Here is a 27,774-nt window from a genome sequence, read left to right on the forward strand (position 1 = left end):
TTCTCCATTGTTATTTATCTTCAGACTGTTGTAACAAGTAAATTTCCCCCTGTGTCTTTTCTTAATTTCAGACACTAGCTCTGGGTTCGTTTTTTCCGCGGCAGAGACATGCGATGGCAGCTGATAAAGCAGTGGACTTCTACGGCCTTGTTACAGTCTTGATCTCCCATCCCCACCGTGAGTCAGATTTAAAACACGCAGGAAAAACTACAAAGTATATTTTATTGTTAAAAAAAAGAACATTTGTGCAATTAACTTTCCACTCTCATTAACAAGAACAGTAGCAAAGTATTAAAATCAAAACGCTGTTAAAATGTAGAACTGCAGGGTCTCCCTGGTGATACTGCCACAGGTGGTGAGTCGGTGAAACTGCAATTTCACAATACACATGATAATAGACTTGTGCTTATTTTAACATATTAGCACAAAATACAACACAGTGGTTAACTTGACAGTAAGGCGTGTTAGGAGTGTAGCCCCCACCTAGAAAATGCTCAAACATCATAAAATAATCATTAAAAGGTAAAGACGCAGGATTATAAAGCCCTCTGCTTCCTCCAGACGTCTTTATGCAGGCCTCCTGACGCCTTCTACCCCGTCACACCTGAAAATGACACACTTACATCACAGGCAGGTAAAACCACAGACCACCCAACAAGTCCGCAGCATGTCAGTTGTTCTCGACCCACAGTCCCACACGAGGCCCAGGGAAGGTCAGCAAAGGTGTATGCAAGTAGCTCACGACCCACAGAAGCCGTTCAATCAGAGCGCGTGCCCCTCCCCCCATCACGGATGCTCGCGCGCAGACACACATCCTTACCTGAAGGTCCAGTGGCTGGTCCAGTGAAACTCCCATCTTCTGCAGTGTGTCATGCAGGCCCCCACGGAGCTGCTGGTAATCAGGGCATTCTGTGTACTGCAGTGACATCACCCGAGTCAGAAACACCTGGACCACACCTGGGGGAGGACACGAGTTGGATTTCACACATCTGCCCTAACTGGACATTACACAGATTAGGTATCTATATCTATTTATGGACATTTATTTTTATATGGCTAATCGGAGTTGCTAAATTGCCCATAGGTGTGCATGTGTGAGTGAATGGTGTGTGAGTGTGCCCTGCGATGGGTTGGCCCCCATCCTGGGCTGTTCCCTGCCTCGTGCCCATTGCTTCCGGGATAGGCTTCGGACCCCCCGCGACCCAATAGGATAAGCGGTTTGGAAAATGGATGGATGGATGTCTATGTGTGTGTGTGTGTGTGTGTGTGTGTGTGTGTGCACATCTCTCTCTCTCTCTCTCTGTATACGTAATGGAATATATAAAAATAAAACATTTTAATAATGGCCGTCCGCGTAACGCTTTCCTTCCCGAAGCATATCCAGGAGTTTCACCTTCTCCTGAATGGTCAAGGTCTTCCTCTGGCGCTTAAGCTCACTACTACCAGAAGGCTTAGAAGATGCAGGACGCTTGGGAGCCGTCGTAGGGCTTAGAACACAACGAGAACAATCGGACCACAAGCAAGGTACGCGATACGCAGAGAACTGTGACGCGTCGGGGAAAAACCTGCAATTATAGCAGGGGCGCGATAGCGGAACTGCAATATAGGGGGGCATCACTGTATATTATGGTCATAATCCTAATCCTAACTGACGACCTTAACCCTACCCAGCCCTAACCTTGAATAACCAAACAAAATACAAGACTTTTGGCTATTTTAGTTTACTGATTACAGACCTTTTTTTTTTTTTATTAAACTTTCTGTTTTATAAACAGATTTCTATAAAACAGTTTCTTGACAAGGTTAAAATAACAGGTTTTTAATCACATTGTTGGGACATTTGCCCCCCCCCCCACATACCTGGCACCATCCTCTTAGTGAAGCAGTGACTCAGCAGCCCCTTGACGTCACTCAGGTACCTGTCCAGAGAGGGACACCTGTCAGCATCTGACTCCCAACCTCACAGCTTCACAACAGGGGGAGGAGCTATGTCATCCAATCCGAGAGCAGACCCACCTCGTCCCACGGAGACATGTGACCCTCCACCACGCTCCTCGTTTGCTCTTTGACCCCACAAACCCCACCTCTCCATCCACCCTTACCGTTCCTTCTCAGCCGCCACCTTGGCAGGGCTGTCTGTGAGCGCAGTCCAGGGCAGAGGCCCTGCCAGCCAGCGCAGGACACAGTACCCCAGCGTCTGGAGGTCACTGCGACGGGACGGTCCTGAGTGGGGACATTAGGAAGCACGCGGATTAGCCTGGTAAGTACAGGCAGAATCAGCTCACCCTGTCCAAAAAGTACCCAAAAGTTAGAGTCATTAGGGGTGGAAAAAGGCCTTCAAAATGCTTCCCTACATCCATGTGAGCGTCCACAGGAGGACTGGAAATCTGAATGAGACCTACTACAGTCCGGAAGACTACAGAGAATATATCGTAATTACAGATACAGTCTCAGTCGTTGGAGCGCCCCACCTTGGGCTGAGTAGGACAGTGGTTCTCAACCCCTTTGCACTGTGACCCAATTGTTACCATGCCAGCTCAGCTCGCAGCCCTATATCAAGTATATGTTTAAATTAACGCTGTGATCAAGCATGCAGTGCCCTCTGCAGTTTTACGCCAATCAATGCCCATCACAGAAATCTGACTGGATGTGCCAGTGGAATTTTACATTAAGCATCTGTGGTTTAGCTCCTTGGATTGGTTGCTTTCTCCCTAGTTTTGCACTAAGCATTTGCAGACTTTTTATACAGGTTAATTCTAGGATTGGGGCTGGGAAATCTGATCGTGGATCAGCATAGGAGCTTGCTGGTTTTGAAATGCTTACATTTCCAACTCTGCCTCGCGACCCTTTAAGAACTTACTGCGACCCAAATTTGGGTCACGACCCATGGGTTTGGAATCGCTGGTGTAGGAGATGCCTGGTGCCATCGCGCCCCTGACCCAGCACTGATACTGTGCCATCTTTTCCCACAGCCTTTCAGGATGGTGCTGTGCCAAGGAGGAGGCCCCACCCCCGGAGCAAACCACTCACCCGCTCCTTTGTGCAAATCCACGCTGATGAACTCCACAGTGCCCTCGTGTGGCGTGCGGCTGCCCTCTCGGTACTCCACGTGCTTCCCGCCAGGACAGTAGCGGAAGGCATGATAATAACCAGCGAGGTACACCTGGGCAGACAGGGAAGGGGTGCGGTTAGGTGTGGGGACGGCTACGGCGAGTGGGCGGGGTCTTGGTGCCTCACCTGCACGTTGCTGGGGGTGATATAGATGTTCTCCGCGTTGATGTCTGCGTGTACGTACTCGTTTTCATGGATGTACTCCAACACGTCCAGCTGAAATGAAGCAGGATCAGACTACAGGAGATCCTGGGGACATTCAGAGGGAACCTGAAGACCTAAACGTCATTCCGTATTAAAGAGGCCTCATCACTGTCACCAGCGTTCAGGCTGCAAAGGGAAGGTAGGAAATCTGGCATTTTAGCATCGCTGTCTGCGTCTCGCTGGGACCCTGGGACATTGCTAACTTTTCTGTTTCCAGTCCCTAATTTAACTAATTACACAACCGATTATATTAATATAGATATACTAATTTTTGGTAGTAGGTCACCCTGGACTTAAAGAACTGGGTCTGGGTTTCCAATGGTGTCTGGGTTGAGCCGAAACTTCCCCATCACTGGACTCACCACTCGACAAGCGATCTGCAGCATGACCTTCTGGGACAGAAGGCCACCTTTGCTCTCCATGATGGACTGTAGGGTTCGGCCCATGTTGGGTAGGATGAGAAACCTGCGGAGTCAGAGGGGGACCATGTGGACTAACAGGATGGCCAGGTGGTGTGTAAACACACACACACACACACACACACACACACACGCACACACACACACACGCACCTGTACATGTCCGCATGCAGCCCAAATCCGTCACAGGCTGGGATCCCCAGAAAGTCCTGCTTCTTGAGCTTCTTCCACTTCTCCACTAGGAGGAGACAACCCCACACACTGTATCGCACAGAAATTCCACCACAACTAAGAGCAAAAGGAAATCATTTACTTATTTTAGGTAGTATAATGTTTTACACTGGGCATCTCCTGTCAGAGGTGTCAGCACAAGTCTGCACTCATTTCCTGAGGGCGCACAGTCACCCAGACAAAGAACCCCCCCCCTCCAAGGTCTTGGGATGGGCTGACCCACCTGACGGTGACTTGGCTGCCCTCTGCAGGAAGTTCTGCTCGTTGAAGATCTTCCCATCCTTAGGAGCCTACGGCCAAGAGAACAGCAGCCTTGGAATAAAGCCAAGTACAGCCCTACAAACACTAAGTCAGGGTGTAACCAGAGGGGAGATCGGGGAGGGTGCCGTTTGAACAAGGGATGATGATGAGTGGACATTAATAATGTGGGGGTCAAGCTCAGCTGATAATGCACTTACAAGCTTGAGAATGTGCTTGCAGCTTGAGGAGGTTCCCGAGGTAACCAGTTGGGCTGGAGGGGATGGTGAAGAGTGGCGTCAGATGACAGGAGATCGGACATCCCCCTCCCCCAATGAGCAGCAGTTAGCAGAGGAGAGGGCCGTGCACATCTGCGCACAGCCATGCCCCCCAGCCCTCTCACCCGCATAGACCAGCTCCACCTCGCTCTGAGCCAGCAGCTCCTTCACCCTCCAGTTCCTGCCACTCGTGTCGCTCAGCTGCTGGCCGTCTTGCAGGGGCTCCAGGGGACACACACTCTTAGCCCGCTTGGTCCTGCCCCTGGCTGCCGGATGCGCCGGTGGGACAGCAAAAATAATCACAAACCTTCCTTTTGCTTCCTAATCATTTATGGCCGAGCCGACATGTTCGATCAATGGCATAGGAGAGAGTTTGATACTGGAGGGAACTTTCTAATTTAAATGTGGAGGCCTATGTTTTTGGAGGGGAAAATGAAGACAAAGTAAATACTGGGGGGATACATGTGTTCCCCCCAATTCCCATACCCCTGTCTTTACCACTTTGTTTATTTTTTCAGATTTTTCTCAGTAGTAAACAATGACTTAATCAAGGACTCCCTCCAGTGCAGATAAATCAGTCAGGGTCTCCTCATCAGGTGCTCGTCAGTGGACCCAGGGGGTCTCGATTTCCACTGACACTGAGGCCTCCTCACCTGCGGGGGACGATCTGGGGGAGGCAGAGAGCGTGGGCACAATGCAGGGCTCCTCCTCCTGCTTCACCACCGGGGATGCCTGCTTCCGTTTCCGTGCCGACCGGACCACTTGAGGGCTCTGATCTGCTCACGAAGGACATCAGGAGAGAGAAGGGACATGAACGGAGAATGTGTCCCCATAAGTCCTCACAATTCAGCACTGGCAGGGTGCCAGCGGCTCACCTTCAGGGGGCGGCGTGGAGGGGCCAGTGACTGGGGCCAAAGATTTGTTGCTGTCCTTTTCCTGCTTCACTTTTGGTGATGATTGACATTTCCGTGGTGAAAGGCGGGGACCAGGACTCTGAGCTGCAAAACAGAGACACCAAAAGAGGATCAATATTACTAACATAAAGCCACACTGACATATACCTGTGTGGGAGGCTCACACACCACCTCCATTAGTGCTGCTTACCGATAATCTTACATACCGAATAACTGCTTTGCACCTTTACAGAAACAGAAGTCACAGAAGGCGTGAGAGGCATCTTCAGCAGCCCAAAAATGCCCAATTTTGACCTGCCTGATTCTCATTCCTACCAGCCTAACCAGCTCAAGTCCAGTTCCAGACCCTCCCTCAAGGGGGTGCTACAGATTGCAGACCTCCTAAACCACACATACAAGGAACAGATTTCTGTCCAACTGCAGTCAGAGCTGTGAACTCCTACAATCAACCACTTTCCTCCACCGAAATCTACTGAGAAACATGCTTTCTATATTGTATGCATTTTGACTGTATATTTTATGCTTTTTACAGCATTCACAATTGCATTATGTCCTGAATGTGACATCTCAATGTGAACAAGACTCCCGGTGCCTTGTTGCTGCACTGGACCCAATTCAAACCCCATCAAACTATTTATATGACAATAAAAGAATCTCAATTTTTTTGGAAAAGCATGTGGAAACTGCACTTCAACATTCAACATTAACACGAACAATTGGGTGAATTTGGGTCCAGGAGCTATCTGGACCTCTCAGAAGCTAAAACTGCTGTCTTTGTAAAGCTCTGAACACTGACTTGCGAGACCAGTTACACTGGAGACTAGGAAGATGAAGGTTGGGGAGATAAAGATTGTGAGCCATGCATAGCTATGAGAGGCACTGAAAACACAGCAGTCAGGTGCAGTCAGGCATTTGTTGAGGTCATCTAAGCTAACCGTGTGGTCCTACAGTACACGCACAGCCAGTGACCCATGCAGCAACCACAAGGGCCCTGCCTGACCACACAGGTGGCAACAACGTGGAAGCCTCCTTACTCACACGTAGCAGGAAGATCTGCGCAGGCAGCACCCAGTGCGGCAGGGGCAGACCTGCTGGCCGTCTGCCGCTGCCTAGCTCTTGATGTGGTTTGGCGCATCCTTTGTAGCGGGGGACGGCTGAGGCCGGGGATGGGGGCTGAGCAGGGGTGGGAGGACCGAGTTAGCTGATAAACTTGGTCTCTAACGGGCTAAAAATAAAAATGTGACCTGGACTGGAAGGCAAAGTGCCCAATACCTGAATCATGAGCCAATGGGACTTTCTGATCACAGACACAGCATTGTAACTAAGCCACACACACAACCCTAACTAAGGCAGGGGGCGTTTCTCAATATGTGTACTTGACTGTACTTGTGTTTTCTTGTACTCATTTTATGTCATCTTCCACTGTTGAAGACAAGTTCCAATACTAGGAACACAAATAGAGAGGATGGTAAAAAATACCTGGATGTTGGTCTTGTTCAAGAATACATCGGTTGCATCCTTGCTAAACAGCACCAATCCCATGATTCATTGCGGCCCATGTTCTTAGGAGGTAAGTTAGCAAGGCTGGTCTTGCCACAGCCACAAGTATGACCTTTGTGTTCTTGGTATTAAGAAACACCCAGTGATCCTTTAGCCTTACGGCCCATGACATTACTCATTACACTACGATGACCTGTGCGTGTCCACCTTCCTACCTCCATCGCTCTCGTCGGTTATCTGCGCTGCGCTTTCCTGCTGGGCATCATCATCTGCAGCCGGAACCAGGTCAGGGACCGTCAAGTTCGCCTCGCAGGGCAACTTCTCTCCGCACGAAGGGCAGAACTTGAAGCCCGCCTGGAGCTTGCAGCCGCACTGGGGGCAGAAGTGTAGGATCATTCTGAAAAGAAGCAGCGGGACAGCGGTGAAGAGAAAGCGTATGCGTCACCTCGGAAGCGGCGTACTGTTACTTCTAATCGTGCAAATATACGGAGTCAGGGTTGTCAACTTTGGTTGGAGTGAAATTTCCAGTCCGAGACGAGTCTGCGCATACATGCATTTAAATGCATTTACATGTATTTAAAGTTTATTACCTTGTAAATAGTCTGTAGGATTTGCAAACTACCCCAGCGCTTTTGGTGCAGCTACTTTTTGGTTTATACTGGAATAATATAGATTTGCCGTAAGATTTCCTGCGTGACTGTGAGTATCGGAGCGCCTGAGCGTCACGCCAAATGCGTGAGAGTTGGCAGCCCGGCAGAGTGTTGTCCGTTAACCGTGCAGACAGAAATTTGGAACCCCTGACAGCTGTCTAACATAAAAAGCAGGTATACAACCTACCTACAGCCTGTGAGCGTGTGGTCTTTACTAGATATCCAACAGGTTAATCCGCCACACTACAGAGAACAGGCGTATAAAGCGCGTTAAAACAGTTTTTTTTCCAGAGTAATCAACTCAGTGCAGCAGGAACAGTGATGATCACGTGATCCAGTCAGCTTTGACTGCCACGGCGAGCCGATTGGGACAAAATTCCTGGGCATGGCGAAACAATTCGATCAAACTTCGTTTCCTTACCAAACCGCTGACGGCGCTATGATGAGGGTAATTTCTCATTAAAAAAAATATTAGATCACTTCTAACAACCAAATATAAACATAAGCGACAACTTATCATCGTGATTATGTCGGTAATATTGATGAAGATTTAATTATATTTAATTTTATCTTTCTTTTGTTTTAAGCCAAAGTCAATTAGATAAAAGGAAGTTATTCTCAAATTATTATACAGAATTTATGTATTATATCGCGTGATTCCGTATATTTATATTAGACCGGCATTATATAACAGAAACGATCGTTTCGTATTCGTCCATTGAACCATTAACAGAGTTGGACGTACGTATTTTTCTTGAACAGAGAACTTTGTTTTTCACAAAACATTATAATCTGAGGTCATCATGAGATATGTCTGCTTCAATTTCAGTTTAGTTGTCAGCTTTAATGTCTTTTTCTTAAACATTATCAGGCATTTATAAATCACATTCCGTGGTTTCATGTTCATTATAAGTGACCTTTACACAGCTTGTTGGCGTTTATGGATACCAAAGATATAGTTAGAGTATTCGGCCTTAACGTAATACTCAACATCAGCGCAAGGAGTGACGTCAGTAACATTTCACCCGTTTTGTTCTGAGCAGTAGCCCGTGTCCTGTTAAATATAAATACATAAATAGGGGTCTCGTTTTTCGTTTCTGTGTGCATGACTTTTTGTTAGTAATTTTTTATAATAGTTAGCATTTTATCGCACAACTGATACTGGTACTGATACGGTTTGTTACCATTTATTACGTTCCCTTTATTATCGTCTAAGCTGTGGGTAAAGATGTCCACGAAATTAATACACGTCGGGGTTTTACCCAGACACACTAATCTGGTTCTGTCCAAAGGATGTAACATGTTCCCTGGTTCAGATTGGATGTCAAATCAGACTGCTTTCAGTTTCCAGTGTTACACCAAATGTTTGTTGTTGCTGTGCGAATGAGTAAGGAGTCTGTCCTACAGAGTCATTTCTCTAGAGGAAGGTGATGCCAGTGATATTTGCATCAAACCAGTGACCCAGCCCAGCTTCAGGTTAAACAGACAGGTCCAACAACATTCCCTCCACCCCTGATGGAATCTTTCACTCTAATCCCAACAGCATCACTCAGCAGTCTGAGCTGTGTGGTCGCGCTACCTGACACTGAACAGGAGGGGTTTACTTGGAATTCTTAATTCTTCATATGAGTCAGCTGAAGAGACACCACTGAGCTGGAACAGTTATCCGACAGCATGAGTTGCAGTGAAAAGACTGTTCCTGGCTAGCCTGCCTGAGTTGAACCCCTTGGGGCTCTTGGTTTGTGTTGGGTAGTGTTCATGAGGGCTCTGTTTGGACAACAAGCCATGTCACCTGATGTTTCAGGTGTAAACGGATCTCCGTCAGAAATCTGATCGCACAACGTGCAGAAACATATTCCACAAGGATGGTGTCCCTCGTTCTACTGTGGGTGGTCATCTACAAAGAGCCGTATTCCTGTAAAAAGCAGGAATGGCTGAAACTCAGGAGGCTGAATATCTTAGGATGCTGTACAGTAAATGTGCCAAGAGCACGGGAGAAGAGCAGGCGACTCCTCCAGGTGCTTGGAGGACAGTGACGATGTGCAGGCACCGCTGTGCAGCGTATCAGAGTGTAAAAATAGAACGGTAGACATTTGAGATGACTTGGGCTGAGACGACCTTACCTGAAGCAGTTTGACTGGTCCAGGTTGGCAATAGTATCCGTGTAAGGAATGCCACATGACTGAATACCTGAGCTCTGCCGCCAATAAGCTCAGTTAGGTTAAAATGTGAGACTGAAAATAGCATGCTTTAACAGTAATAGAATGCGTTTAAAATAAACTGGGCACAGTACTGTACATAGCAAGAAAAACAATACAAAAATTTGGTTTGACAGAAAGGCATGATTGCTTGGGGTAGTATGGAGAAATGTTGAAAAGATTACTTCTAGAAAAACGAATTGCAAATGACCAAATGGGTAAATTTTGTAAGATTTATCAGTCATAGAGGCTGCTAACCCTTTTGGATAAAATCTTAATAAAAACCGGACAAAACAGACCTACTCTGTATCAGTATATTTTGCTTTTACACTAATGTGTCATGTTATGGTTTTCATTATTATTTATGTATTTATTTTTTTTTTTGGGGGGGTGGGCTGCTTTTCCCCTGCTTGTTGGCATATGTACTTGAAATCTCAAATGTAAGCTGTTTGAAACAGAAACAGTTCATTGTGAATGAGAACTGAAAAGTACAATTTGAATGATCACCACCCCAATAAAGAGATTCATAAAATAAAAGCTGAGCAACAGCCATGAAAGTGAAACATGCAGGTATTTTCTCCTTTTATCTTTGTAAAATAAACCCAAGAAGAGAAGATGTTTTTACACACATACGTTTTGAAATTCTTACTTTTGAAATGTTCACTGTAAAATTCTTCTGCAGTGCTGACACAGTTCAAAGTCACGGTCTGTCTCCTCATTTTTGATGCATTTTAAATGCTCCTTGTATCATTTTATTATTTAATTTGCTTTGTGGTGTAGGAGTAAAACAAGTTATAAAATAATAATACTGCACACCTGTATGTGTGTGTGTGTGTGCGTGCGCGTGCGTGCGTGCGTGCGTGCGTGTGCGTCCTTCTCCTGGTCATGGAAAATGAATGTTTTGAAATATAACTGATAACTGATAAGAACTGAATGACAACACATGTCCTTTCTAAGACCTGAACCTTCTTTCTATATTTTATCTTTTAATATATTGAATTCAATACTTTTGTAAAGGGCATCATTATTTTCATTCGAATTTAATCAGGAGCCATTAGAAAAATAAAACATAAATCAAACCATTTTAATCATACTACCGGGTAGAGTGGTAAGGCTTCCAGTAATGGACATATCAAATACAATGAAAATAACATCAGCGATAGGAATTGAAAGCAATAGTAGGTGCCTTGGGCTATTTATTCTTCACTTAATTGATTTTTGCAGTATTTTCATGTATTAATCATATGGTGCCTAAGTGGGTAGCACTGTGTGCCCCCCCCCCCCCCCTCCCCAGCGATGTTGTGTGTGACTGCCACCTCAGCTCTGTGTGTGGCGATTGCATGTCCTTCTCGTGTTGCACCGGTCTCCAACCAGTACCCCGGTTTCCTCCAAACACATGCAATTATATGTGAATTGGTGACAAAGACTTACATATTTTAACAGCCTTCATTTTAACAGTGTTATTTGTTATTAATTTATTTAAATAATAATAATAATAATAATAATAGCACTTGGCATGAATTTGGGCTATTCTAATGGAGAGTGTAAGGGTGAAAGCCCTTTGATTGACCCGCTCCCTTATGCCCCAGGCAGCGCGGCCGGTTACATTCCTCGTGACGTCAGCCCCCTTCGTCATTACCATTGTTGTTAAAATAAATTTGTTCTGCCCTCGAAAAGAGAGGCGGCTGTCAAACGAGGTAATTCGCACAACTTGGTCAACCTTGTGGGCTGAATGGTGTGATGTGCGTGCACTGGGGTGTCCGCCGATGCGGGGTTGGGGGCATCCAGGTGACATTACCTGCCCAGATTTTGGGTCCCCTGTCCGGATGACGAGCCCAATAGTTGAACATGTCAGGACAGCAGAGGAGCTGCGCAGGGACCGCCAATATTATTGAGGTGAAGAGCAAAGTAAGTCCATCTTTATTGTGGGCATGTTCACGCTGTGTACTGTACGCATACGGATAGACAGAAACAGGATCGAGCAGATTAACGTGGGTGTATCACGAGCTACGGTGATTTATTATGTCGTCATATATTTATCATATATAGAATTATATAGCATGTTAATTAGTTTACTCAGTGGCCACTTTAATACTGTACCTACGAAGTACGATTGCCTTTTGGCTGTGTTTTATTACCGAGTAGCTTTATCTAACAAACTGGTTCCTGAGTGCATAATAAACAATAATATGTGCGGAAGTTTACATTCGGCTGATTTTATGCTTTAATCTCAGCATGTGTTGTAATGTGGCAACGTGACTACGTCTAATAAGCGGGAAATCCCCTAATATACTAAACAAACGCCGAGTACTTTGCCAGGTGGAAGATGCTTTAACATATTTTTCAGTTTGTTTCTGTGTTAATCGCATTAACTTAAAAATACCAGCATTCTATTGTGCAACAAAAGTGTTTTACTCTGAAACCAATGGATCACATTTTTCACTGTACCTTGTAAATGTAGGTTGGACCCAGAAAAATAACATGAAACAAAAATCATGGCTGTTCTGTAGTCTGTATGTATGTTTTGTAAAATTTATTTTTGATTTTTTTTGCCAAATTACTGAGGTTGAAAAGCATTGTGGGGGATAAGAAGATAAACATTCAGGAGGAATGCTGCTGTATACCAGCAGGCCCACTGTGCAAAATTCTGAGACAGGGCATCCCTGATGAGCCCCTCCCCTCCCCCACACACTCCCCCAGACCTGCTTCCCAGCTCACCAAGGTGTCTGAGGAAAGACTCCACGATTAACAAACCAGGATCTGTGACAACAGATATTATCAGCCCTGAACAAAACAAGGAAGTGCTGGATGTTGAAGTCGCGTATCAGTTTTAACAAACACAGATGTACTTATTTGTTCCTTCTTTCTCTGTGACTTATTTCCTCATCGAGAGATGATGCATCGGGAAGATTTACTGGTGACTCTGGTGTCACCTTGGCCTGATGTACTGTAGAAGGAGCTGGCAGACATGTTTATTTTGTAAAAAGAAGAATAGAGAAAAGAAACCGGTCATTTCTTTGTCATTTCTGATTTTCTTCCGCATGGCAACATGAGCAGTTGGACTTCCGAACAGGCATGGTAAATGCCAACTGTACCCTGAAGAACCTTCCTCACTAGCATGTTGGGTGGTTTGCAGGGGCACCGGAGGGGCATGAATATCCTGGCAGATTTAGTGTACCCAACATTTGACGGAGGGGGGCCTTGAATATGTAAAGTCAAATGTAAAATTGGGGAGTTAGCCCAAGGTGACATTTTGTCAGGGGGGTCCAGAATTCCTGGGTCATACCGTGGTGCCTTGCAACCAGAAAAGCTCATCTTTCTAAAGTGTGCTATGATATATTTCATCTTGTAAGGTACAGAAATAGATTACTGACATTTTCTTACTGTCTGGCACCTCTGCTAAGACCTGTTTGCCAAGGGCGTCCCTGACTGAAGTTAAATGCTCTGAGCAGCTTCTCTGATGCACAGAGCACTGTACCAGGTGGAGGCACTGGAGTAGATCTGGAACCAAGCTATCACTGTAGCTGAACGTACTGAGATCTTCTCTCCTCAATTCCAGTTTCGGACTGAGTACCGCCGCTTTGGGCTTCAGCAGGCCAGTGCCACCGGATTCCAGGAGTTCTACAAGCTGCTGCTATCCATCCACCGGATTCCAGGCCTCGACGTCTTCCTGCCCTATGTGGACTTTCACGGAAAGCTGTTTCCTATCAACAACGATGATAGTTTCCGCAGGGCTGTGTCCTGTGCGCAGCCCTTACTCCGGGTCATTCTACAGCACAAAGGCAAGTTGATGATGCTGCTGAATCTGGAGAAGCGATTCAGGTGGAATTACACTTTGGTATCTGATCTCCAGAAGCTGTCTCTGAATGTTTCTGAAGTGTCACTTGTGGTCTGTGTGCCTCCTATAGATGATGAGCCTCGGACCTTCATGAAGAAGAAGAAAGGATCGGGGGCAAAAGCTAAGGGAAAACCCCGCTCAGGACTGCTGATTGGACCTCCCATGGACTTCCACTTGGTGTCCTCCATCATCGACGTAGACATCTTGCCCGAGACTCTCAGGCGTGTGCGACTACACAAACACAGCTCCAACAAGACGCTGGGCTTCTACATCCGCGATGGACAGACCGTGCGCCTCACCCCACAGGGTGTGGAGAAGGTATCAGGCATCTTCATCTCCCGGGTGGTGCCTGGTGGCCTGGCGGCGAGCACAGGGCTGCTGAGCGTCGACGATGAGGTCGTGGAAGTGAACGGCATCGAGGTGGCGGGCAAGTCTCTGGACCAGGTGACGGACATGATGGTGGCCAGCAGTCACTGCCTGGTCATCACGGTGAAGCCAGCCAACCAGTGTAACAGTATGGCTCACTTGAGCAGCAGACCCCCTGATTCTGCCCACAGCCCTGCTTCCAAAACTCAGCTCATAAGCAGTGCCATGGATGGTGAGTGTGACAATGAGGAGCATGACATCATCATTGAGACTGATGGCTTGTCACCTTCCTTACCAGTTCCTGCTGTAGCCAGTGGTGACGGAGACTAGAGAGACAGATCTGTCTAACCCTCATTGTTAGAACTTTGACTCTCCCCCTGGCACCGGCTATGTATGTATGTGCATTTGCGTGTACGGATACTGAAGTGCATGTTGGACACAGGAAAGCTACAAGAGAAGTCAAGTCAACTAGCGTCAATGAAGGCTGTTCTTTGATGGTGACAGGAATAACCAATCAGACATTAATACACAGACATAACTGGACATACATCTACTGCTCCCCAAGAAATGTCATGATCTCCGGATGGAGTTGGAGATTCCAAGGCCTTGCTGTGGACGGCGATATGCTCAAGAGGCAGATGCCTCCTTCCGTGTTACCAGCAGGCCTTCGCCCGAGATCTCTGGCAGGTTCTGGATGCTGAGACAGGATGGAACTTTTCATTGGTTGCCTGCAAATAAATTAAAGGGTAATCATTGGCTGTAAGAAAAGTGCACGGGGGGGGGGGGGGGGGGTAGAGGCAATACAAATATACAGGTATGGACCTGTTCAGGAGCTGAGAAGAAGTAAAACACAAAGAAGACTGAGGCTTACCTGGGCAGGTTGGAAGTTCCTAAGGATTCGCAGCTTTAACTTATTGATAAAAAAGAACCCAAGACCTACACATTCACCCCCTCGTACTGAATGGACTCACAGAAAAGGGTCACATTTGCCGTGGGGGGGGGGGGGGGGGGGGGGGAGGAGATGAAAGCTCTTTGGTTTCTCCTTTTTCCTTAGGAAGAATTATTGATGTACATAATTAAATAATATAATGTTTATAAATCTGGAGTATTTCAAATGTTCGTATGTAAATGTAATGCATGAATCTAGTACTACTGAGAAAATGTCTTTTGATTTCTTCTGCTTGTCATGCTTCATGCTGTTTCTTTATTCAAAGGTACAACAGCGATATGCTGCATACACAGACAAGCCTCCACTTCATTACGTAAATCTGATGTACGTACACCCAGACCTGCCTAAAAATTCCCTGACATGCACGTTATTTATAGATAGCACTTACACAAGGCATCTGAAGTATGTTAAGTGCAGGCAGCTGTATTTTCCTGTGTGTCTTGGGCCATGAACACATCTATTCTAATTATTTACAAATGCCTATGTTAGGCTATGTTAAGATAGGGTAGGTTAGACTACTTTTAATTGTGGGGGGGGAGGAGGGGGAATGCGGCACAAGTCATTTTTGAGCTATGTAAAGGGTTGCGGAATGGTCTATTTACGTAAGCCGCGGAGTGTTTGTAACTGCATCCATACACCTGAGGCTATATCTCTGAGTGTAAATTTCTGAGTGTAAATTTCTGAGTGTAAATTTCTGAGTGTAAATTTCTGAGTGTAAATTTCTGAGTGTAAATTTCTGAGTGTATGTATCTGAGTGTATGGATCTGAGTGTATATTTATGAGTGTATATTTATGAGTGTATATTTCTGAGTGTATATATCAGAGTGTATGTATCTGAGTGTATATCTCTGAGGGAATATCTCTGAATGTATATACATGAGTGTACTGTGTGTGTATATACCTTTAATGGACCATTGGCTTCCATTATAACATTTAAAACATCACCAGTTTCTCAGTGCATTATCAAGGTTCCTTTTCCAGGGATAAAGGGTGTGTGTGTGTATGTGTGAGTGTGTGTGTGTTCATGGAAATGGCCCACAATGTGATAAAAACCTTTTGACCTTGTGGGTGCATTCTATTTTATTAAAAAATAAATCTGTGAATACAGTAAATAAAAATCTTAATTACTTGTAGTTAAGGTGAGGGCTGGTTAGGGTTAAGGCTTAGCTGGGATTAGGATTGTGCTTATAGAAATGAATTGAGAGTCCCCACTAAGATATACATCTGTGTGTGTGTGTGTGTGAGAGAGAGAGAGAGAGAGAGAAAGTGTCAATTCCCTCAAAAATTATTACATTTTTTTCATTCAGATTACTCTTTGATCAGTTACCATACAATCTGTTTATTTGACTGAAAAATCATGCATAAGTAGTGAAATATATTGTTAAAATAAAGTAGAATATTAAAGCATGTATTGGCTGCATGTCTACCATGGCCCTTCCTACTCCTTAAAAGCAGTTATTTTGATCGTGTACTGATGTGCCAGATAAATTGACAGATGCTGTATCTCCATGTCTGTGTTATATACTGACAGTGTAGTGAAGCACTACTCCAAGCGCCAATCACTTTTAGAATGTGGATCCAATCTGATGTTACTGTAATTTGAAAAGCGTTTGAAACAGCTGTACTGTATTTTCTTACCTTAAGTTTGTGTAATAAATATACAAATGACAATTAGATGGTAATAACATAAAGAAGAAGAAAAGCGTCGGTTATAACGATCATCCACTTATAGCGATCAATTTCACCCAGACAGACGTGATCACTATATGCAGTTTCCACAGTATTTAAAATTGCTCATCATCAATGGAGCTCTTCCAATAAAACGTGAAGCATCCCACCACCCTAAAGGAATAAACGTTACATTTATATAGCACTTTCCAAGATATCCAAAGTGCTTTACAGAACCAATGGGGAGCCACTTCATCCACCACCACTATGTAGCAACAACTTGGATGATGCGACTTCAGCCATTCTGCACCAGTACACTCACCACACAATAGCTACTGTTGTGTTGGGGCAGGAGAGAATTCACCAGTTAGATATAGGGGGTGATTTGGACGCCAGATTTAAAAGGGCCCTAGTGTACAGTTTTAGCCAGGACATAGGGGAACCATGCCCACTCTTTCAAAATATGCCCAGGGATCTTTTATGACCTAACCAGGTTAATTAGTTGCAAGACAGAATAGAAAAGAAAAGAATGTTAAGGTTAATGACTGAAAAAATTACAAGATTATTACTGACCGATTACTAGTCAAAGTTGGGTATCGACCCAGTTGAATTTTTGAAATTATCCATCCGTCCATTTTCCAAACCGCTTATCATACTGGGTCGTGGGAGGCCTGGAGCCTATCCCGGAAGTAATGGGCAGGAGGCAGGGAACAACCCTGGATGGGGGGCCAGCACATCGCAGTTTTTGAAATTAGTTACGTAGTTATAGGACAAAAAAGGGTTCACTAATATATAAAAAATAGCTCAACTGAATACATGCTTTGGATAGTAATCCCTCAACGGCAGTGTTGTCACTTTTGAATCGTTAACTTCATGTGGCGTGATGCTGCCATCTAGTGTCTGAAATTGTAATTTGTATAAATTTTGCGCCGCGCGAATGGATTTTCAGACACTTTATTGACAGTATGTACGAACATAGCACAACAAAATTACAAGACAGAGAAAACTTCACCGAATATACGTGTAAAACTAAGAACAGAGTCCAAATTACAGATTGACAGAAGACAAACTTACAGAGCACACAATGCGAGACATCTTAAGACAATAAATAAGATCAGAGTGCTAGCTGCAAAAATGGCTACAAATGCAAGGAAAACCAGCACGTGCAGGACAATGTGCAAGTTCCAGTAATGCAGAACAGAAGGACAAAAAGCAGCAGTTATTCACTGTTGTAGTGCACATTTGTCATGTACGGTTCGTACGATCCTCGTGTGTGCCACACCCCCCTTATTATCGTTAAAATCGTATTACACATGTGCTACCCTAATTGTACCCAGCTGTACCCTGTTGTTTTGCCATGTCTTGCCTATTTCAGTCCACGTCTTGCCCCGCTTTTGGTCCGTCATTGATGTTGGTTGAGGTCCGATGTTTCCTTGTCGCTGGTTCCCTGGTCTCCCGAATAAATTCCCAGTTTTCCCCTTCTTCCGCCTGCCTGCCTCATCCCTGCCTGATCCCTCCCTACAGCCTGCCCGTCGCTACACTGACAACATTGACCGATAATGCAATATGGAAGAATTTACAGTGTGGTTGGGCTATCAGAAAACCAGGTAGCCAGTCCCACAACAATTCACTTGACAACAAAATCATATGCACAGCTACATATTTTTGAATCAACTTAGACCAAAAGACCAAATGAACAAAGACAAAGAAAAATCTATTTGCCACTCTATCACATTTTTTTTCGCTGATTGATCTAACCAAGCACACACATACCTGTCGGGCTTGGACAAAATCATTTTATTATTCTGTATCGCTTGCTGTGAACGTTGAATACAACTGCAGTGGCTAAAGGGATTTCTGAGGCAAGAGTATTTAGCAGCTGGAAGGCTGCAGGGAAAAGGCTGTGGAGATGTTGTGAGGTCCAGGTCATGATGAACTTGCATCTGCTCCATGATGGCTGCTTTGTGAAGAGGTGACTGCCACTCATCACTCATGACTGCCATCACGACACTGAGTGATGGTGTATTAATTGACGGTGAATCACACATGGTGAAGGGGGCCATCACGACACTCAGTGATGGTGTATTAATTGACGGTGGATCACACATGGTGAAGGGGGCCATCACGACACTGAGTGATGGTGTATTAATTGACAGTGGATCACACAGATGGTGAAGGGGGCCATCACGACACTCAGTGATGGTGTATTAATTGACGGTGGATCACACAGATGGTGAAGGGGGCCATCACGACACTCAGTGATGGTGTACTAAAATGATGTGAGAGGGATATAAAGCTCTCGAATACAAAATAACTTCGCATTAACATCAATACCAAGCTGTCGAATCAAAAGCAACCTAGACTCTAATGAGGTTATGACAGTGCAAATGACAGCTGAGTTCTTCTCACAACCCTTCCCTGGAAATTAACGGCCAAGCCGGGTTTGTGCTTGAGTCTTTCGATTCTTGGGGACATGCAAGTCAACTCCCTCACCACAGAAGTCCAGAAAAGGCCTACGCCAACTCAACAACTCAAGGTTTCTTGCTGAACTTCCACTGTGCCATCTGTATTAGGATGAATTTGCAGATGATTACATTGCCCACGTGGCATTTAATTAATCATTTTACTGTAAATTGTGATTGTGGATTAATTCTGATCGTGTATGGACTAATCATCCTGAAATCCAGAAACATCGTCCATGATTCACCCAGAATATTATTGAACATGTTATTTTTACCGATCACCTGTACAAATTATTTTTCATGAATAACTTGTGTCTCATAAAAAAACGGAATGCTTATCTTGGTTTCAGGAGAGAGGGTCAGGTCAGTATGAGATCAGTATCAGGTCAGTGCATTTCGATATGTAGCTCAACTTATCTCGTCCTCAGGGCAAGGGCAGGATTGGTAAATCTTGTCTTCAGGAGGACGGGGAGGCATTGCGCAAGGACCAGTTATCTTATTATTTCTAATGCATTACTCGGACAAAAGTGGGAATTTGAGAACACACTGCCTGAGGGCATGGGCGTCACCGCCATTAAATTTTAGGGGGACGTGTCCCCTTCACATTTCATAATTATTTGTTTGGAACCCCCCCCCCCCCCCCCCCCCCCCACACACACACACATTTAACATAAAATATTAGTTCACCCAGCGCTGTTTTTATTGCTTAGCGAAAGAATCCAATTACACTTGATCGATATGAGAATACATATATGGCATCTAATTCATGAAAAAAATTCTGGGGGAGGGTCCCCAAACCCCCCGCCAGTGTGCCCCCCCCACATTCAAGATGCTTCTGACGCCCCTGCCTGAGGGAAGGGGAGAGCCTGGCCAGTTCATCCCCTGCCCGCACGCAGGGCTACATTTAGTATAAAGAAACGGGGAGATCCCAGTGTTGACAGGTGTTCTGACTAGTTGAGCTACCTATCTAGACGTGATATCGAGCCTTTCTGCGCATGTGCAGTTCCACCGTCTTGGGATTGGGGTTAGCTTTTAGGGGCTAGGGTTAGGGTTATGGTTTTAGGGTTTTTTGGGGGTGAGGGTTAGGGCTATCGATTACGGTAGCCTAACTCGACAAAGTAGCTCAACTCGTCGGAACACCTGCACGCCATGTGGTAAGATGTCCTACTGCCATTTTCAGTTTCTTACGTAATTTAAGACAATTTTTACCGTAGTTTTTAGAGGAGTGATCACAGTTTTGATCATGATGCCATTGTTATTCTGGGATGTAATCTGGTATTCTGCCAGTGTCACAGCTTCCAGTTGTTTCTCCACACGTTAGTTATAGGTAATTATGCATGTAATTCTGGGTATAAGAGCCACTAGTTTATTTTAATAATGGTCTTTCTGGTCCTTATGAAACAAGAAATCAGGGATCGTCATAAAAGACCCGAAGACTAATTTAATATGGGCTTTGCCCAAGGGGACGTGACGGGTGGTCTCCGTAGCTTATTTCCAGTCTGCTCTGGGATTTCCATCCCTATACAACCAGAGGATTCAAGGTTGTATTGGAACACACTGAACTCTGCAATAAACAGTAAAATTTACTTTGCTGCCACTTTTCAGACAATCCCATGCACACCGCGTTCAAGTTGTGTCAGACCTCGTTAAATCAATAACATCTTCCGAACAGACGAGTTAAAAATGACTACAATTATTAGTAAAACGAGCATTTAATTGCCAGTGTGGACTGAAAACCTATAGATTCACTAGGCGAAGGTCAAAGTACACTGAGATCCTTTACACATTGTGTTACATTTACTTGTTTAAGTTTATTCGGAAACAGCCGATTATAAACATTCGGTTACAGGCATGATCGAGCTCCACTTTGGGATTAATGCAACCGCATTTATGGCTTTGTGGGCGTCATGTGCTCCGCTTTCCCGAGAACGTATGTTATCGTTTTCGATCGTCTCTAATTTCCTTGTCACGTTTTAGAGAAAGTTAATCTACGTGGCCGAGGGATTCGCAAGTAATAACATTTACTGGGCGACTGGAGTACACCCTTTATAAGCTGGCAATTACGGAGGAGATTCCCCAGAGATAGTTTGTATCCTGCTGGGACAAAGGGCACTTGTCATAAGTAAGTAACGGGTAATATATCGAGTACTGTTTCCAGTTATTTTAATTACAAATATCTGCTTGATTTGAAGACCGTTGTATTGTAACATTTGGAATATGGAGGAAATGTAAAAGTAGGAGCTGGTAGAGTAACGGCAACGTCTCCCTCGGATTATTCTCCATGTAAATTCCTCTCTTTTTTCAGTGGACGTCTATGACAATGAGGCGGATGCAACCTATTGTAATGAACGAGGTTTAGACAACCCTGGGTTTGAATTTCAGGTAAGACTTGCATCGTTTGTGTATGTCTATCGATTAAAGCAATATATAAAAAACTAATAAGATTTCCCCCCCCCCGTGTGCCACCAAGGAGAACGAACAGCCCCGCAGGAGCCGCGGCTGGCGCCCAGACCTCACGCACCTAAAGTAAGCGGACAGCTGCCGTCTCCTTGCGCTCCTGCTTTTGCCCCATGTCTGCGTGAAGATTCCTTTCAATCCGACTTCTATAGCCTTCTCAGGAGCGTTTGTTTAAGTGCGTAATTGTTCATTTTTAATGTTTAGAATATGCAGGCTTGACATGAGATGAAGTTCACATCGGTAAGCCTTTTTTTTTATCAGAAAAGCCCGCGACTTGGGTGTAACTGTAGCCTGTGCAGAGTGAATAATTGCACTCAGCATTCCGTGAGTTGCTGAAACAGCATAAAGTGAGTCAATGGACAGACATTAACCACAGATTCCAGAGTCCGCTCCAGAGTCCAGTGTCACCTGCTTGTTTAAGCTGAGGAGATAAATGGCACTTTGTTGGCAGTATGTTGACTCAGTGGTGAGCGTCATGTACTCCTCTTTTGAGGGACGTGACTGCAAGTGTCCAACCCTCCTTGTGCTTATCTAGCATTTCTGGTTTAGCTGGAATGGTATCTTAAAAAGACCTATGATGAGTGACCATTCTGAGCTCTCCCTGAACTTCCTGGGTTACTGGTTTGGATTAGATATATGTGGAAACTGATAGAACAAATGGTTTTCTCTTTGTTTTCAGCAAACTATCAAAACCAATCTCCAAAGCCGAGAATTTCCTAAAATCACACACCCAAACCATAAAGTATGTGGTTCTGGGATTATTAGCCTGTGGTACGTACCCTGCAACATCCGACCATGTGAAGCTTGTGACGTCTAAGATACGGAGATGCCTCCTACATGAGTGAGCTACACACTCATCGCACTCACCATTGCCCGGATGAACCCATATAATCTATCAAAAGACCTGTGCAAGAATGATCTGTGGTTACTGATCTCACACATGAATCAGATTTGTTTGTCTGATCTCGCATAGGTCAGGATCTGGTGCTGATGGATGCTGGTGAGTCCTTCAGGGTCTGATGCCTTGTGCCATGGTTCTTCTTTACAGGCTACGTGGCGTATTTCATTGCTGCATGCGTGCTGGACTTCAATAGGGCCACAGCCTTAGTGGTCCTGACCAGTCTGGGAATTGCCCTCCTGATCTACAATATTGTGTGGAGGTATATGGGCCAGAGAATAGGACAGTGCTTCTCACCAGCCGTGAGGTTATTCAAGGCCAACCTGAGATGGATCAAGTGGTGAGGAACCGATGGAAGCTTCGTGGCGAACGCGCAGTGTGGAGCAGCACGTCCGAAACTGACTGGTGGTTCTCGATTAATTAGGGTCTTCATCGTGGTGATCCTGGTCCTGCTGCTCACCTGGCTCGTTTTGGACATGTCCAGACACGCGGAGCAGTTAATCTCCTTTGCGGGCGTTTGGGTTTTTGTCCTTTTGCTGCTTATCTGTTCGACTCATCCTCGAGCGGTAAGCACGCATGCACACACACACACACACACACACACCTGTAAAGATATCTTTGTAGGGACCACTCATTCATTTCTATGGGAATATTGCTAATGCTAACTATGACAGCCTTAATCCCCACCCAGCCCCACACACACACACATGCAGACACAGTTAATTCCCTTTTCCTCTGAATGTTTGACCAACGTAAAGTTTTACTGTAACTGTACCTTCTGGGTCCAGCATAGATGAAACCAGCAAAGATTAAGCTGTGGATTTTGAGATAACGAGGGACGTCACTTGCTGTGTTTTTGGTTATCTGCTATGTCTCTTTGTGTCAAGGTGTCATGGCGAGCTGTCTTCTGGGGCTTAGGTCTGCAATTCGCCATGGGCCTCTTCATCATACGGACCAAACCGGGCCTGGTAGCGTCCCAGTGGCTGGGAGACCAAGTACAGGTATCACCACTGATTCGTTTTTTTTCTCACGGAAGCCAATTTTATGCCAGTGACATATTGATTTGACTGAGGCACCTGAAGAGTCGATATGAGTTGATATCTCATCCATGTACATGGAATGTCAGCTGCGCTATTTGGCACAGTTCCCAATACCGCCATGCATGACAGAATTAAACTTCTTATTTGCAGATATTCCTGGACTACACCAAAGCTGGATCTGCCTTTGTGTTCGGGGAAAATCTGATCAATGAGGCCTTTGCGTTTCAGGTCAGTTTATGGGTGTCGTGGATGCCCCTGCATGGGAGAGCCAGCTTGTGAGTTCAAGATTCAAGATTCATCACGTCTCACATACAGAGATATATGTGTAACATGTAGTGAGGTGTACCCCGATTCGGTCCTGAGATTGTGCAATAAAGTTTAACAAATTACATTAAAGATAAAAATGAAAAGGCTAAGGCAGTGAAAATATATAGAAAAAATATATCACAAATAACATTACAGTTATAGACAATATCTGTACAGTGTGCAATATAATATGCTAGAATACATACACATACCTATTTGCATTGTAAAGTGCAGTGTGCTAGTTTGTTGTTGACGTACATAAACCTAAGACATATGTGTCATAACAGCAGGTGAGGTAGAACTCCTTGAGAGTTTAGAGTGTTTATTATGTACAGTTAAACAGCTGTGGCGGTATGTCCCGATGTGGCGGCATGTCCCGATGTGGCGGCATGTCCCGATGTGGCGGCATGTCCCGATGTGGCGGTATGTCCCAATGTGGCGGTATGTCCCGGTGTGGCGGTATGTCCCGGTGTGGCGGTATGTCCCGATGTGGCGGTATGTCCCGATGTGGCGGTATGTCCCGATGTGGCGGTATGTCCCGATGTAGCGGTATGTCCCAATGTGGCGGTATGTCCTAGTGAAGTCCTTAGGATCACTGGAGAGACCCACAACTTCCTCAGCCGTCTCAGGTGGTCGAGATGCTACCTTGCCTTGTGTATGTACAGTACATGTCAGCTGTGAGACCCTGACGGCCATCTCTCTCTTCACCAGGCCTTGCCCATCGTTGTGTTCTTCAGCAGCGTAATGTCGGTCCTCTACTACCTTGGCATCATGCAGTGGATCATTGCTAAGGTGAGTTGTAGCTTTCACGGGCCCGGGATGCTGCCGCTAGCCCGGGGCGGCTGCACGCTAACAGGACGACATGTGATGCTTCTTTTGCAGATTGCCTGGGTCATGCAGATCACCATGGGAACCTCCGCCGCCGAGACCCTGTGTGTGGCGGGGAACATATTTGTTGGCCAGGTCTGCTTGACTTCATGGTCGATTCAGTAGCCTTGTTTCGTCTCTAGTTCCATGGAACGATCCTGTGTGGCTAATGTAGCTTCTCCAGTCTCTGGCGTGAATCTAAGAGTGTCGGTATCCCACGCTGGGCAAATGGCCACAGGAAATGAGTAACCTACGACAGCTGATTTTGCCTTAAATATGTTTTTTCCCCAATTCCCTCATAGACTGAGGCTCCCTTGCTGATCCGCCCTTATTTACCACTAATGACCAAGTCCGAGATCCACGCGGTTATGACTGGAGGCTTCGCCACGATTGCGGGCAGCGTGATGGGCGCCTTCATCTCATTCGGGGTGAGTCTGTCACTCCTTTAAGCCCTTCAGTGATTCTGGTCCCTCCTGTGTGTGTGATTGGTTGCCGTGTGCCGAATCCCGCATTCCGTCACATTGCTTGCATCTGCTTGGCTCTCCTCCCTGCCCCAGATCGATGCCTCTTCCCTGATCTCCGCTTCCGTCATGGCTGCTCCATGCGCTCTGGCTCTCGCCAAGCTGTCCTATCCTGAAACCCAGGAGAGTAGCTTCAAGACCATGGAGAAGATCAAGGTGGACGCTGGGTGTGTGCTTAGCTGACCTCTGACCTCAGGAGGACAGCTTCTCCTGAATCCCTGGGCCTTGCAGCAGGTTCTGACTGCTGTTCAGTGCACTTCAGTTTATCCATGATTCAATCTGAAGTTTTAATTTTTATTTTTTTTTTGTCAGCGGTGAACAGAACATCCTGGAGGCTGCAAGCAGCGGAGCCTCGGCTTCCATAGGGCTCGTCGCTAACATTGCCGTTAACCTGATTGCTTTCATTGCTATACTGGAGTTCATCAATGCTACCCTTAGGTGGCTGGGAAGCATGGTGGGCTATCCTGAGATAACCTTTGAGGTACGGCCTGCGAAATTCCCTGTTCCGAGACACAAAATCAACCTGCAGGAGAAGACTTTACTTCTTATTGAAAGATTATCTGTCCCATTGTTAAAATAGTAACTGCTATGACCGAAAGACTGAGGGCTCAATGCAGTGGTTCTTCAGAGAGTTCAAAGTGTCGAATGACATCTTGTGTCTCTCTTCTTTTGTCATGCAACTCGGTCCTATAACAGAGTGAGTCTCCACACTTTCATTAGCGTGACACTTTGTAACAAGGAATTTGCCCTAGTGGAGAAAAAATGATTTGCCGTCGCCTTCAAAAGTGTCACATGCCTGAATGTTACAGAAAGTGTTTCCTGATCTGGGTTCCTGGGTTGGTTCTGATCCTCATTCACACCGAGCTGTGCTCCTCTGCTGCTCCGCAGATGATCTGCTCCTACGTCTTCATGCCCGTGGCCTTTATGATGGGCATCCCCTATGCTGAGGCCTTTGTTGCTGCTGAACTCATTGGCACCAAGCTGTTTCTCAACGAGTTTGTTGCCTACAAGAAGCTGTCCGAGCTGAAAAACAACAGGCTGAATGACACGGGGTCAGGAGGTCAGCTCCTATCGGTGCGTCCATCTCCCCGGCCTCTCGCCATCAACAGCGCTCTTCGTTTTTGTTGTTTCTCTGTGATTAGGTTCAGTTACTTTTTGTGCCACTGGTCATAGGCATATGACAAAGGAGATGCTGGGCTTTCAGCATGCTCCAGTGACCGCTGTTTGGCTCCGCCCCCCACATTCTCCAGTGACCGCTATTTGGCTCCGCCCCTCACATGCTCCAGTGACTGCTGTTGCTCTGCCCCTCACACATGTGTGTAACCAGCAGCATATTATCGCTCCAGCTCAGGTCGGAGACCATCTGCACATATGCGCTCTGCGGATTTGCCAACTTTAGCTCCCTGGGAATCATGATTGGAGGCTTATGTGAGTGAAAAGTCACCTCGTCTCTCTTCCACGGTGGGGATTAGAGCTAAACCCCCTTCTGTCTGACGGTGCACTTCTCTTCAAAGCCTCCATCTGCCCGTCCAAAAGGAGTGTCATCTCCCAAGCGGTACTGAGGGCCCTGCTGACGGGGACATGCGTGTCCCTGGTGAATGCGTGCCTCGCAGGTCAGGGTGCGCCGCTGCCGCCGCCGCTAGCATGAAGCCGTGAAAAAGGTTCTGCTTCCTCCCAGCTAACCCCATGTGTCCTGTAGGCATGTTGTACAATAGTCTTGACTGCATAGACGTGTTCAGGAAGGTGACCTTTAACAGCACCTCTTCTGACGTCGAACAATGCTGCACGGACATTTTGGGCAGGTAAGAATCCTTCGCGGCGGTCAGCATGGTGACCCTGACTTCAAAGTGTATTTCCCAAACGCTCCTGTGATTCCATCACAGTGCCCTAAGCAACGGGACGGCCGTGGACTTCACTGGATCTTGGAGCGGGGTGAAGAATGCAACCTTGTATTTCACCAGCTGCTGCAACCTGTACAACATCACCAAGTGCTTCTGAGGATGCCTTCCTGGGACTTCAGTGTCACTGCAGGGGGCGCCTTCAGTACCAGCCATTCTCCTCACTGTCGGTACCAACCTACATGGGGTCTCCCTGCCAGAGCAGGGGTTTTTTTAATCACCACCATTGCATTTCCTTCATTAAATGCATTTCTGTAGAAGCACACTTGCTGGAACAATGTAATGCGATCATGTGTGACATTGCAAGTATTTTAATTGCAGACTTGTAGACTTTTGCCACTGTGACCTCTGGCTTACTCACTGCGGGCTTTGGGTGCGGATGCTGTAAAGGGCTTCAGACGATGTAATGTGAAAATGCACTATACAGAAATACATTTGTTGCTGCTGTCGTTGACTAAATTTTTGGCTGCTGGAGTCTGCCAATCAGGGACACTGAAGATTCACGAATGACACCATCACGTCTTCACTTGGTGTCTTCTGGAGAGATTTTGGCTTAAACAATGACATTAACATATATTATTGTTTTATATAGGCTTTGATTCACAGAACATCTTATCATTGCAGACAGCTATGAAAGTGTCGGAAGTAAGCTTGTATTAACTCAGTATTTACTAATCAGACATTTTAAGTGGGATATGATGTCACTTTTCATAAAAATTGTACTATACCTTTGTTTTTATTTAACAGTGGCTTGTATGATGT

At 45.7% G+C, this 27,774-nt stretch overlaps 3 protein-coding genes across 6 annotated transcripts; 2 read left to right on the forward strand and 1 right to left on the reverse strand.

The window, feature by feature from the left end:
- Positions 1-203: 203 nt before the first annotated feature.
- vrk3 (VRK serine/threonine kinase 3) lies at positions 204-7,897 on the reverse strand. Of its 2 annotated transcripts, none has more exons than XM_049031473.1 (16): positions 7,732-7,897; positions 7,110-7,291; positions 6,433-6,567; positions 5,356-5,478; positions 5,134-5,256; positions 4,606-4,746; positions 4,424-4,476; positions 4,189-4,255; positions 3,888-3,972; positions 3,678-3,780; positions 3,238-3,327; positions 3,031-3,163; positions 2,103-2,223; positions 1,861-1,919; positions 821-957; positions 204-604 (listed from the first exon to the last, which is right to left on the reverse strand). In XM_049031473.1, the coding sequence occupies exons 2-16, from the start codon at positions 7,288-7,290 to the stop codon at positions 599-601; spliced, it is 1,557 nt and encodes a 518-aa protein (XP_048887430.1). In that variant the 5' UTR covers position 7,291; positions 7,732-7,897; the 3' UTR covers positions 204-598. The 2 variants fall into 2 exon arrangements, with proteins under 2 accessions (XP_048887430.1, XP_048887431.1); XM_049031474.1 differs by lacking the exon at positions 7,732-7,897 and adding an exon at positions 7,485-7,724.
- A 3,525-nt stretch (positions 7,898-11,422) lies between these two features.
- LOC125751984 (partitioning defective 6 homolog alpha-like) lies at positions 11,423-14,954 on the forward strand. 2 transcript variants are annotated; one of them, XM_049031477.1, is made up of 3 exons: positions 11,423-11,650; positions 13,302-13,524; positions 13,651-14,954. In XM_049031477.1, the coding sequence occupies exons 1-3, from the start codon at positions 11,591-11,593 to the stop codon at positions 14,274-14,276; spliced, it is 909 nt and encodes a 302-aa protein (XP_048887434.1). In that variant the 5' UTR covers positions 11,423-11,590; the 3' UTR covers positions 14,277-14,954. The 2 variants fall into 2 exon arrangements, with proteins under 2 accessions (XP_048887434.1, XP_048887435.1); XM_049031478.1 differs by having other exon boundaries at positions 11,423-11,638.
- A 5,098-nt stretch (positions 14,955-20,052) lies between these two features.
- On the forward strand, positions 20,053-27,763 carry slc28a1 (solute carrier family 28 member 1). Of its 2 annotated transcripts, XM_049031464.1 has the most exons (19): positions 20,053-20,179; positions 21,003-21,147; positions 21,331-21,407; positions 21,496-21,551; positions 22,162-22,253; positions 22,531-22,720; positions 22,805-22,946; positions 23,268-23,381; positions 23,571-23,648; positions 24,438-24,518; positions 24,609-24,689; positions 24,896-25,021; positions 25,151-25,281; positions 25,427-25,595; positions 26,003-26,188; positions 26,461-26,542; positions 26,629-26,727; positions 26,814-26,916; positions 26,998-27,763. In XM_049031464.1, coding segments are annotated over exons 2-19 (1,923 nt in total). In that variant the 5' UTR covers positions 20,053-20,179; positions 21,003-21,146; the 3' UTR covers positions 27,113-27,763. The 2 variants fall into 2 exon arrangements, with proteins under 2 accessions (XP_048887421.1, XP_048887422.1); XM_049031465.1 differs by lacking the exons at positions 20,053-20,179; positions 26,814-26,916; positions 26,998-27,763 and having other exon boundaries at positions 20,690-21,147; positions 26,466-26,542; positions 26,629-26,728.
- Positions 27,764-27,774: the final 11 nt, after the last annotated feature.

Source organism: Brienomyrus brachyistius, chromosome 11 (genome assembly GCF_023856365.1).
Source record: "Brienomyrus brachyistius isolate T26 chromosome 11, BBRACH_0.4, whole genome shotgun sequence".
Classification (NCBI taxonomy): domain Eukaryota; kingdom Metazoa; phylum Chordata; class Actinopteri; order Osteoglossiformes; family Mormyridae; genus Brienomyrus; species Brienomyrus brachyistius.

What these genes read in the sequence shown, in the direction of transcription:
- slc28a1 (XM_049031464.1), top strand. An exon ending in AATCATGATTGGAGGCTTAT is followed by an intron (nt 26,543 to 26,628) that starts GTGAGTGAAAAG and finishes TTCTCTTCAAAG; the next exon opens with CCTCCATCTGCCCGTCCAAA. An exon ending in GGTGAATGCGTGCCTCGCAG is followed by an intron (nt 26,728 to 26,813) that starts GTCAGGGTGCGC and finishes TGTGTCCTGTAG; the next exon opens with GCATGTTGTACAATAGTCTT.
- vrk3 (XM_049031473.1), bottom strand. Translation starts at nt 7,290, where the DNA reads ATGATCCTACACTTCTGCCCCCAGTGCGGCTGCAAGCTCCAGGCGGGC. An exon ending in GGTGGAGCTGGTCTATGCGG is followed by an intron (nt 4,477 to 4,605) that starts GTGAGAGGGCTG and finishes CATCCCCTCCAG; the next exon opens with CCCAACTGGTTACCTCGGGA. An exon ending in CACTAAGAGGATGGTGCCAG is followed by an intron (nt 958 to 1,860) that starts GTATGTGGGGGG and finishes GTCCTCCCCCAG; the next exon opens with GTGTGGTCCAGGTGTTTCTG.
- LOC125751984 (XM_049031477.1), top strand. Translation starts at nt 11,591, where the DNA reads ATGTCAGGACAGCAGAGGAGCTGCGCAGGGACCGCCAATATTATTGAG. An exon ending in TTATTGAGGTGAAGAGCAAA is followed by an intron (nt 11,651 to 13,301) that starts GTAAGTCCATCT and finishes CCTCAATTCCAG; the next exon opens with TTTCGGACTGAGTACCGCCG. An exon ending in GGTCATTCTACAGCACAAAG is followed by an intron (nt 13,525 to 13,650) that starts GCAAGTTGATGA and finishes TGCCTCCTATAG; the next exon opens with ATGATGAGCCTCGGACCTTC.